The sequence below is a fragment of the Schistocerca serialis genome, chromosome 9 (assembly GCF_023864345.2).
Source record: "Schistocerca serialis cubense isolate TAMUIC-IGC-003099 chromosome 9, iqSchSeri2.2, whole genome shotgun sequence".
Taxonomy (NCBI): Eukaryota; Metazoa; Arthropoda; class Insecta; order Orthoptera; family Acrididae; genus Schistocerca; species Schistocerca serialis.
Genome location: NC_064646.1, coordinates 194,481,906 through 194,494,065, shown reverse-complemented (window position 1 = coordinate 194,494,065; position 12,160 = coordinate 194,481,906). Strand labels below are relative to the sequence as shown.

Genomic DNA, 12,160 nt, shown 5'->3' with positions numbered 1-12,160 from the left:
TCAGAAATAATGGACGACTTATTCAAAACAAAGAGCTTCACGAATTGTCACAGTAACGCAATGGTCCACCTCTGGCCCTTGGGCTAGCAGATGCTCAGCTTGGCATTGACAGACCTGTTAGATGTCCTGACGGATATTGTGCCGAATTCTGCCCAACTGGTGCTTTACGTCGTCAAAATCCCGAGATAGCTCGAGGGCCCTACCCATAATGATCCAAACGTTGTCATTTGGCGAGAGATCCGGTGACCTCGCTGGGAAAGTTAAGGTTTGGCAAGCACAGTGTGTGTGTGTGTGTGTGTGTGTGTGTGTGTGTGTGTGTGTGTGTGTGTGTGTGCGGCAATTATTTACGCCCAGGATAGCTTGCTATTAAGGGCTGTGCTGTGTAAGGGTGCCGCAGTTAACCAAAAGGGTCTTGCTACGAAAAGAAATGGCACCCCAGACCATGCTCCTGGTTACCGGGCCGTATAGCGGGCGACAGATTGGTATCCCACAGCTGTCCAGGGCGTCTCCAGTCACGTCTTCGGCCCGGAATATCAGTGACAAGAGTGGAATCGTTTGCAGTGACAAGTCCCGATAACAAGCGAAGACGTTTCTATAGAGGCCTTGGACAGTGGTGGGATGTCAGTCTCTCGCCCCCCTGAAGTGATGGTCTGCGGTGTAATTTCTTTTCTCGTAGCAGAACTCCTCAGCGGCACCGTTACAGCACAGTGCTACGTCGACGATATTGTACGCCCTGTTTTGTTACTGTCCATGGCAAAGCATCCTGAGCATACATTCCAGCAAGATAATTGCCGCCCAGACACGGTGAGAGTTTCTACTGCTTGTGCCGGGCGGGGTGACCGAGCGGTTCTAGGCGCTACAGTCTGGAACCGCGCGCCCGCTACGGTCGCAGGTTCGAATCCTGCCTCGGGCATGGATGTGTGTGATGTCCTTAGGTTAGTGAGGTTTAAGTAGTTCTAAGCCAGCAACTTGTGCCAAAGCCGTAATAATTCAGCAGTCGTAATCTGAGGCGGTTGTTCGACAACTTCCAAGTAAGACTTCGCCTGCTCTGTCACTGTGTTCCCTCCTTCACAGCATCCTACAGACTGTGTACTCTCATTCCTGTTCGCTCTACAGGTAGCGCGCCAAAACTCCAACCCACCCTTTACGCTTCCCACAGTAACTTCTGTACAGTACAAAAAAGCACTGTTTTACGCAACACATATCCTACACATTGTCCCTAAGCGTGTAAAATTTTATACAAATGGCAACTTGCGCAACCATAAATTTCGTACACAAAATGTTTTCATATCAGTAATGCATGACAAAATATTATTCAATAAATTATACATTTCACGTAACTTACATACATACATTAGCAAAGCACTGAAACATATCACTCTCTCTATATATCTTTGCATATCACAGTTACATAACCACAAACTTTAAAGGCAAAACTTTTTTACAAGTTACAGGTGTTATTAAATAAGTGTTACACACTGCCTTATGCCGTCTAAGCATCGTTCATACTAGGCTCACTCATTGTTTTCTCTTGCATAACGAGCCACTCCCACAACGTGGCTGTGGATCCAGACAGTATCCCATATATTGGTGGAATGTCCCTTTCTTTGGGCCCTTCGTGCTAACTGTAGCCTTCTGGATTCCTTGTTAATATTGTAGACGATTCACGGATGGTTGAAGTGGTCCTCAGTTCTCAGTTTCCTTTGTGTAAGTGGTTTTCATTTCCAGTTACGGCGTTTTGCTTTACTGTTGGATCAGGGGCAGGGTGATAGTGGTTGGAGCACCTCCTCGAGTTTTCTGGATCTGGGACCCACGACCACCCCTGCAAGCGAAGACAGCTCTTCTATCCCTCCGTTTTTCCGGTTTTTAGGCGTGCTACTGTGTTCTAGTGGTTATGCGTGTGCGTGTTTAGCTTCGTCGCCTTACAGTTTCACTCCTCTGACAGGGTCCTCCCTCTTTAAGCGGACGCAGGTCTCATCATCTCGCCTTTTAGTCCTATAACTCCCCTTAGTCAGTCACGAATTCTTCAGACTGAAGATGAAGATGCTTTGAATTAGAAGAAACATTCGTCATTGATGAATAAGTGATTCGTAATTTCTACATCGCAACCAAGAGCGTTTTCTTCTCCTGCTTGTAATCCTTTATCCGTTTGTCTGTGGTTCTTTTTAATACGTCGTGGGTAATCTCAGAGTTTAAAGAAAAATAAATCTACTTGTTGTAGTGACAATTAGTTTCCATTCATACACTACTGGCCATTAAAATTGCCACACCAAGAAGAAATGCAGATGATCAACGGGTATTCATTGGACAAATACGTTATACTAGAACAGACATGTGATTACATTTTCACGCAATTTGGATGCATGGATTCTGAGAAATCAGTACCCATAACAACCACCTCTGGCCGTAATAACGGCCTTGATACGCCTGGGAATTGAGTCAAACAGATTTTGGATGGCATGTACAGGTACAGCTGCCCAAGCAGCTTTAACACGATACCACAGTTCATCAAGAGTAGTGACTGGCGTATTGTGACGAGCCAGTTGCTCGGCCACCGTTGACCAGACGTTAATTGGTGAGAGATCTGGAGAATGTGCTGGCCAGGGCAGCAGTTGAACATTTCCAGTATTCAGAAAGGCCCGTACAGGACCTGCAACATGCGGTCATGCATTATCATTCTGAAATGCAGGGTTTCGCAGGGATCGAATGAAGGGTAGAGCCACGGGTCGTAACACATCTGAAATGTAACGTCCACTGTTCAAAGTGCCGTAAATGCGAACAAGAGGTGAACGAGACGTCTAACCAATGGCACCCCATACCATCACGCCGGGTGATACGCCAGTATGGCGATGACGAATAGGCGCTTTCGCCGGCCGGTGTGGCCGTGCGGTTAAAGGCGCTTCAGTCTGGAACCGCGTGACCGCTACGGTCGCAGGTTCGAATTCTTCTTCGGGCATGGATGTGTGTGATGTCCTTAGGGTAGTTAGGTTTAATTAGTTCTAAGTTCTAGGCGACTGATGACCTCAGAAGTTAAGTCGCATAGTGCTCAGAGCCATTTGAACCAATAGGCGCTTCCAGTGTGCGTTCACCGCGATGTCGCCAAACACTGATGCGACCAACATGATGCTGTAAACAGAACCGGGATTCATCTGAAAAAATGACGTTTCTGCCATTCGTGGATCCAGTTTCGTCGTTCAGTAAAACATCGCAGGCGCTCCTGTCTGTGACGCAGCGTCAAGGGTAACCGCAGCCACGGTCTCCAAGCTGACGGTCCATTCTGCTGCAAACGTCATCGAACTGTTGGTGCAGATGGTTTTTCTGTTGCACACGTCCCCATCTGTTCAATCAGGGATAGAGACGTGGCTGCACGATCCGTTAGAGCCATGGGGATAAGATGCTTGTCAACTCGACTGCCAGTGATAAGAGGCCGTTGGGATCCAGCACGGCACTCCGTATTACCCTCCTGAACCCACCGATTCCTTATTCTGCTAACAGTCATTGGATGTCGACCAACGCGAGCACCAATGTCGCGATTCGATAAACCGCAATCGCGGTAAGCTACAATCCGACCTTTATCAAAGTCGGTAACGTGATGGTACGCATTTCCCTCCTTACACGAGGCATCACGACGACGTTTCACGAGGCAACGCCGGTCAACTGCTGTTTGTGTATGAGAAATCGGTTGGAAACTTTCCTCATGTCAGCACGTTGTAGGTGTCGCCACCGGCGGCAACCTTGTGTGAATGCTCTGAAAAGCTGATGATTTGCATATCACAGCATCTTCTTCCTGTCGGTTAAATTTCGCGTCTGTAGCACATCATCTTCGTGGTGTAGAAATTTTAATGGCCAGGTGTGTACTTCTACGTGAATGTTCCTGTACCCATTTGTTTCATGGTTGTTTGGACGTCAGCACGCACTCCGCCCTTGTGGGGGTGGGAGGGACGGGGGAGGGGTAGAGGCAGTTGACGAGCTACGTGATCGAGAAGTAGAGGCTCTAGTCACGGAAACTGATAATGGCCGGTGTCTGATCACACATGCCCCTTCATATCTGCATCCAGTGACGCCTACAAGCTGAGGATGAAACGGCGGTCGGTACATTTGCGTATTATGGGGCCTGATCACACGGAGTTTAATTGGGGCTCCTGTATTAACGCATACAAATAAGACGTTTCCGCTACGCGACAGTATCCCTGTTTCAAATTAATTTGCATGATCATTTGGGATGTTTCCTCACTTTCTTGGAGACCATACTCTGTTCCTATGCATCACAGTGGTATGTACTTAACCTCAACCGACACATCAAACTAATATTTTGCGCAGTCTTTAGCTTGTAACTCGTAGTCTTACATTAAGTCTGCGGGACAGTGTGTTTCTGTGGTAACTACAGGCGACTAGGGTTAGTCTCCACCTTGCTGATTGTCTTCCGGATTTCCAGGCGTAGCACTGCCTGAGGATGGAGAGCGACACCGCGAGCGCCACGGACTCGTCGTGCGGCGCGCTGCTGGACGAGAAGCGCCACCTGCAGAGGCCGGAGCGACCCAGGCTGCGGCGGCGCGGGCGCGGCCGTGGCGGCCACGGACACGGACAGCACTTCTGCCCGAAGTGGGCGCGCACCTTCTGCACCGCCGCAGGTGGGTTAGCCGGCGGTAGCGGCGCGTGCGCGCCACTTAACGCTCCAGTTAGCTCTCTGGCAGCTGTGCTCGTACGTCTTCGGAACCGCCGGCAAGTGTTAACGTGGTTGTGGTTTGCGAGGAGCGGCAAAACATTCTGTTCAAGTCTGGAGGCTTTCGTGGTCATTGCCATTGATGAGAAACATATCTGGATTGTTCTCACCATATTCCTCTCGGAATTTGTAGTACTTCGTTTCGACCTGTATTCCAGTGTCATCTTGGGTGGGCAAATGTCTATAAGGTGCAATACATACGTAGAATTCTGGACAGTTGGGAATGTGAGTCTCATGGGAAGCGTGCAAGGGATAAGTCCCTGCAGTCGCGCTATTCATCTGTGTCCTCGGTGGCTCAGATGGATAGAGCGTCTGCCATGTAAGCAGGAGTTCCTGAGTTCGAGTCGGGGCACACATTTTCAGCTCTCCACATCGAGGTATATCAACACCTGTCGGCAGGTGAGGTTTTCAGTTAGTCATCATTTATTCCAGGGGAAAGCTGCACGGTCATCAACAGTAACTGTTCCTTCGAGAACAAGTTACTGTCTTCGTATATCTTCAGAACAGTTTTCATGTTTCATGCTGGCTTTAACGCCCACGACCCATAATTGAACCCTCGGTAGACTTCTTTTTAAGAGCATCACCTATGATCCAGTGTACACTCTACAACAAAATTAAAGGATCATTTTCTCAAAGCCCTCTTATTGTCTTCCATTTCGATGGATAAGTTTGAAATTTGGCTTAAAACTGCTTACTGCCTTCCTCTGCAACGGTGCAAAGGCGTGGCACCCTGCGAAGTCAGTCGCGAACTCGGCAACACTTCAAATACAAAGGTGTCTATACACACACACACACACACACACACACACACACACACACACAGAGAGAGAGAGAGAGAGAGAGAGAGAGAGAGAGAGAGAGAGAGAGAGAGAGAGAGAGAGAGAGAGAGAGAGAGAGAGAGAGAGAGAGAGAGAGAAAGTCGACAGCTTAAAGTCAATGCGAGCTGTAAGGTGACTTTGCAATATCATGTTCGCATCAGATTTTGCAACAGGTCTGCTCAGTGGCACCATAGGGGTGTCGGGCCGTGGGCAGGTCGAAACTCTAACGTACACTTCACCCTTCTTTTGACGCCTCTGCTATAGAGTTCAGAACCACAACACCCAGCATTGAAATTACGCCCTTTAGTGTGGGTGACCACATCGCCGCTCATTATCGACATGAAAAGGTCTCAGGACGTGAAATAACGGGCGTCAACGACACCGCGTCAGCCCTTCGATCGTTCATTGTAACACATTTCGCGATCGAAAGCGACAGTTTGCAGCGAGATAACCAACTACGTTCGCCACTGATACAAAGCCGTGGACGTATCAATAGTACTTGAACGACATCGTGGGGCTGTAACCAAATAGAAAGTGAGCCGACCCGCCTGTGGAGTAGTGCGACCGACATTTTTACTGTTTCATAGAGGGTGGAAGCGCTAGGGACCATCCAAAACCTATCAGATCACATTCAGATTTCGTCGAAACGGAAAAGCGTTTTCATGCTTCCAGAGTTTGGTAAAAGCCAACATTTCTGTTCGTAGCGTTTAGTCCCAAAATGTTGGAGTCTTCATCAGAAGCTATAAACTCAGATAGCCGTTTCAAACGTAAACAAGCTCAGCGAGACGATCTGTTTGTACATGTATGCGCAGCAGTCGCTTCTTCGAAGACACCAGACCGCCGCGTGAGATCGGGTAGTCGTGCCGACGTGTTCTGTGCAACTTGTGTGAGGAAGAATTTGCTCTGTACGCTTTATTAACATGAAGGCCAACCACTTTGCCAATATCAATCCTCCTCCTTTTCTGTTAAGGTAATTGTTTGTACTGCCTCTCTGTACATCCTAGCATAATGATGATTAGATCTGTACGAAGGCATAGTATTGGAGAGACAATAGTTTCTCGGCCTCAGTACCGTGGTCAGCTAGGGCATGTAAAGTGCCTGAACAGCATCAGATACTGAGTTATCACTGCGAGGGACAGGAAGATACTGAGGATTTGTGCGTGTTTTCTCGACAACTGCTGTTCTGCTCATTAAGCCAGGTGTTAAAGCTTCCTTTTGTAGTTCGTGTGTATACTTGACCACTTGTGTAGTGGATTTTTTTTTTTCCACTCTTGCTGTGGCAAGTGGCAGGTGTAGATCTTCTGCAGTGATCAAATACTAAAACACCTTTCTTGTTGGTTTAAGAACGGTGTCAATATCGTCTTAGTACTCTGTTCATGCGATCTGTGATGGTTTTGAACGAATAGACGCAAATTTTCATTTTAGTTACTTTTCACTTCAATCACCAGACCTTGTAGGACGTAGAGACGTATTTATTTGTCAGGGTAACAGTTTTTTCTGGAAGTAGTTCTTAACAGATAGAGCTCTTCCTTCTTTTCGCTTTATAGCATCTGGTTGCCTCTCCAACATTAGAAAACGAACCGTTAGGTACAGATATATACCTTGGACCAAGGCTTAATTCGCATAATACAAAATACACTCCAAACATTCAGTGTTCAGCCACACATTAGAGGGGTCCGTCGCATTTCTTACGCTATAACGGAATGTACTACCTGTCAGTTACGATACGGTAACATAATTCGCACCACAGCCACACAACGCTGTGTAGTTACGAAGATAGTTAATCAGTTTGCAGATTCTCTCTTCAAGGTCGATCGTAGAGGTCATAACACTATTATTAACAACAGTTGTAATATTTGAGATGTGAAAATAGCATTATCAGTGCCATATTTATTTCTTTTGTGTAGTACCTCGCAGAGAATAGCCATGCGAAATTGGCGCCGTAAATTCTCTCTGGTCTGTCATATTCAGTTTCGAAATAGTCTGAAATCGGTCCACGAAGCATAAACTGAGTCGGCACCACCATGTTCAATAAAGGCTTTGAGCTATTACAGTTCTCCGATGCGTACGGGGATTCTCCATATTGCATTCAGCGTAATCTATAACATCCAGCGATACCAGTATGATTTCTGGCACAAGTTACGCTTCCATCGCTAATAAGATGGCTGGTTTACGACCGGCCAATTGCAATTTATTTCATCGTTATCTTCACATTGTTTTACGATGCGATATAAAGTTCTTTTAGCCTTGAAAAGGTGCCCAAAAAATCACTTTCACTGCAACTATCGTGAAATGAAGTCAACCAAATCTCACAAGCATAACGGCCTACTTTCGATAATCCAGAGATTCTTCTATTGTCATACCACTTCATGCGATACGAAATAAATAAGGCTTCACTTCCAAGAAGACTTCAATTGACTTGAATAGAATTGTTGTGAATTGTTGTTCAGATCACTCATGCTTTAATCCATATTTAAGTGGGCTTACAAAATATCAACATTATTTACATTCAATATATTAAAGCAATTATTATGCTTCGGTGATAGCCATATTTCTCGTTTGTCACCTATATGAACAGATCTCCACTTACCGTCGCTAAATCTAAATTAGAAATGAATACATATTTTCAGTAGATCCAAATTAAATTCATATTATCTTATACCAATAGGAAATCGCTACCTCCCGGCCACAGTTGTGTGTTCTTGGACTGCTCAGGGAGAAGACTCGGCAAAATAGTACACTTCACATATTAGTTCCCTTTATATCATAAACGAATAAGCATTTACTTGACTTTGACACGGTTTTTCACCACGGTATTGTTTGATAATTTAAAACTGTGATGGAATATCAGAAACTTTAACTATTCGTTGGTCCTACACTACCTTCGATGATGTCAAGAACTGGGGCTGAGCGCTTCCATGTTATGTTCTATTATATTGACCCTCGGTGCAAGGGCGCAGCTGTGCTGAGACGGGAGACGTGGTCTTCAGGAGTGCCTCCTATATGTAGCTTTGGATTACAGCGAGCCCTCGCTAACATCTGGGGTATCGATATGTGCTTCTGGCCCTGGTGTGGCAGCGCGAGCTCTGGACGATCCCATATATGTTTCGTTTATCTTCATCGGTAATGTAGGTTGGGAAGAGTCGCTTCGGGAAGTTGGCTTCGGAAGACGACCGTCGGTTTTGTGCCAACTTAGACCAGCACCAATGGCTGCCTAACGACAGGCAGGCAGGTTCTTCTGTCACTGCCACGTTCATACCATGAAGCAGAAAAAACAAACACTTCTTACATTATAATATTAAAATACAAAAAACTTACAATAATATTATAAAACTTAAAACTACCTATGGTCCATGCGTTGAAGGGTGGACACTAATCGATGGTACAATTTTCCAATCACGATATCAACACACTATGGACACATGAACCTCATCGCTGCTTATTTTAACTTAGGCCTAGCGCCCATCTCCCCCCCCCCCACCCCACCCCAGAAGTCTTTACTTGCTCTCTGGGGCAACGCTACCCTCATGTGTGTGTGTGTGTGTGTGAATCCCTATTGTACAACACTGCTTTATTTAAACTGATTAAAGTACTAACTACTGGTATGGTTTCACTTACAAGAATGAATGGATAGTTCAGTCAACTAAACCACTGAAAACTGATTTCAGTTGAAAGGACGGATACGTACTTCAACCGACAGAAAATCTACGTAACTGATACCACTTCGAATGAAAAATTAACTTAGTCAATAAACAAAACTACAGTGGAAAGTGTCGGCTGTTTGCATTCGGTTGCTCCTACAGACTGGTTCTGCTTGAAAGGAATACATTAAGTCAAACAGATACATAAAAAGTAGACTGAAATATTATTTTCCTTTATTTCCGTCTTTACAGTTGGATACCTTTTGCTGGCTGGAAGTAACGATTGTTCACATTTAGTCTTGAACTGTTAATAAAGAATTATACGAAAATGGACTGTTGTACAATTCTGGTAAAATGGTCTTACTTTAGCAGTTAATGTCCGGTGTTAATTTCTGTGCGAAGATACGTTCTGAAATGAACATTTTTTAGCAGTCTATAGTGTGTCCTTGCCCAGACGGTTGTTTCAAAATGGGTTATGATCAGTTATCCATCAACCCGTTTTTAGTTAAGAGTTGTTTAAGTTTCTTTTAGCCGGTTCCAATACTGACACAGATGTGTTTCTCTGTGCCGATTTCTTCGTTTTCCAATTGATTTTGTGTAATGTAGTTGGGTACCATATAACGGATGAAAATTGATGAAGGTAGTTCATGGTCGTTCACCATTGGTGTGGACGTGAGATTTCAAAGGTTTCATGAATAACTGCATCTTAACAGGCAAAAAAACAGCACACTACTGTTACTCATTGGACAAGTAAATTGATGTACATTTACTATAGTAAATGCATCGGCTTCATTTGGCAATATTTATCACGAACTGTCCTACCCAGCAATTCAGACTGATGCTCCACCCATTATTGAAACTTATTGTAGCCAAGATAGACACGCAGCCCACGCCTACCACAGTAATAAAAGTTCATATGCCAACTTGCTCCGAAAATTACGAAGAGATTGAAGAAATATATGATGAGATAAAAGAAATTACTCAGATACTGAAGGGAGACGAAAATATGTCATGTTGGACTGGAATTCGATAGTAAGTAAAGGAAGACAAGGAAAAGTAGGTGAGTATGGAAGGGGGTAAGGAATAAGAGAAAGAAGCCTGGTAGAATTTTGCACAGAGCATACTTAATCATACCTAACACTTGGTTTAAGAACCATGAATGGAGGCTGTATACGTGGAAGAGGCCTGGAGAGACTAGGTTTCTGGTAGATTATATAATGGTATGACAGATTTAGAAACCATGTTTTAAACCGTAAGGCGTTTCCAGGGGCATATGTGGACTCTCACAACAACTTACTGGTTACGTACTGTAGATTAAAACTCAAGAAACTGCGAAAAGGTGGGACTTTAACCAGATGGGATCTGGATAAACTGAAAGAACCAGAGGTTGTAGAGAGTTTCAGAGAGCCTTAGGGAACGATGGGCGAGAACTGGGGAAAGAAATAATTAAAAGAAGGATGGGTAGCTTTGAGGAATGAAATGGTAAAGGCAGCAGAGGATCAAGTAGGTAAAAAGATGAGGGCGTAGAAACCCTTGAGTAAAAGAAGAGACGGAAATTAATTAAAGGAGAAAATATAAAAATGCAATGAACGAACAGGCACAAAGGAGTACAAACGTCTCAAAAATGAGATAGACAGGAAGTGAAAAATGGTTAAGCAGGGATGGCTAGAGGACAAATGTAAGGGGTAAGATAGATACTGCCTACACGAAAATTACAGACACATTTTTAGAAAAGAGAAACACTTGCATGAATATCAAGAGCTCAGATGGAAACCCAGTCGTAAGCAAAGAAGGGAAAGCAGAAAGGTGAAAGCAGCATATAGAGGGTCTATACAAGGGCGATGTACTTGAGGATAATATTATGGAAATGGAAGAGGATGTAGGTGAAGATGAAGTAGGAGATATGATACTGCGTAAAAAATTTGACAGCACTGAAAGACCTGAGTCGAAACAAGGCCCCGGGAATAGACAACATTCCATTAGAACTACTGACAGCCATGGGAGAGCCAGCCTTGACAAAACTCTACCATCTGGTGAGCAAGATGTATGAGACAGGTGAAATACACTCAGACTTAAAGAACAATACAATAATTCCTATCCCGAAGAAAGCAGGTGTTAAGTGTGAAAATTACCGAACTATCAGTTTAATACGTCACGGCTGCAACATACTAACACGAATTCCTTACAGACGAATGGAAAAACTGGAAGAAGCCGACCTTGCGGAAGATCAGTTTGGATTTCGTAGAAATGTTGGAACACGTGAGGCAATACTGACCCTACGATTCATCTTAGAAGATAGAGGATAGGAAAACCTACGTTTCTAGCATTTTTAGAACTGGCGACAGATTTTGACAATGTTAACTGTAATACTCTCATCGAAATTCTGAAGACGACAGGGGTCAAATGTAGGGAGCGAAAGGATTTTTTACAATTTGTACAGAAACCAGATGGCAGTTGTAAGAGTCGAGGGGCATGAAAGGGAAGTAGTGATGGGGAGGCGGTTGAGACAGGGTTGTAGCCTCTCCCCGATGCTATTCTATCTATATATTGAGCAAGCAGTAAAGGAAACAAGAAAAATTCGGAGTAGCTATTAAAATCCATGGAGAAGAAATAAAAACTTTCAGGTTCGCCGATGACATTGTAATTCTGTCAGAAACAGAAAAGGGCTTGGAAGAGCAGTTGAACGAAATGGACCGTGCCTTGAAAGGAGGATATAAGATGAACATTAACAAAATCAAAACGAGGATAATGCAATGTAGTCGAATTAAGTCAGTTGATGCTGAGAGAATTAGATTAGGAAACGAGACACTGAATGTAGTATAAGAGTTTCGCTATTTGTGGAGCAAAGTAACTGATGGTCGAAGTAGAGAGGATATAAATTGTAGACTGGCAATGGCAAGAAAAGCCTTTCTGAAGAAGAGAGATTTGTTAACTTCGAGAATAGATTTGTCAGGAAGTCTTTCCGAAAAGTATTTGTA

At 44.4% G+C, this 12,160-nt stretch overlaps 1 protein-coding gene across 1 annotated transcript in view; it reads left to right on the top strand.

Moving 5' to 3' along the window:
• The window catches only part of LOC126419253 (lysosome membrane protein 2-like), a 384,735-nt gene that overhangs the window by 98,349 nt on the left and 274,226 nt on the right, over positions 1-12,160 (top strand). The window contains exon 2 of the mRNA XM_050086410.1: positions 4,436-4,631. Within this exon, the coding sequence (XP_049942367.1) occupies positions 4,454-4,631 (178 nt within the window). The 5' untranslated portion in view covers positions 4,436-4,453. The remainder of the gene's footprint in view (positions 1-4,435; positions 4,632-12,160) is intronic.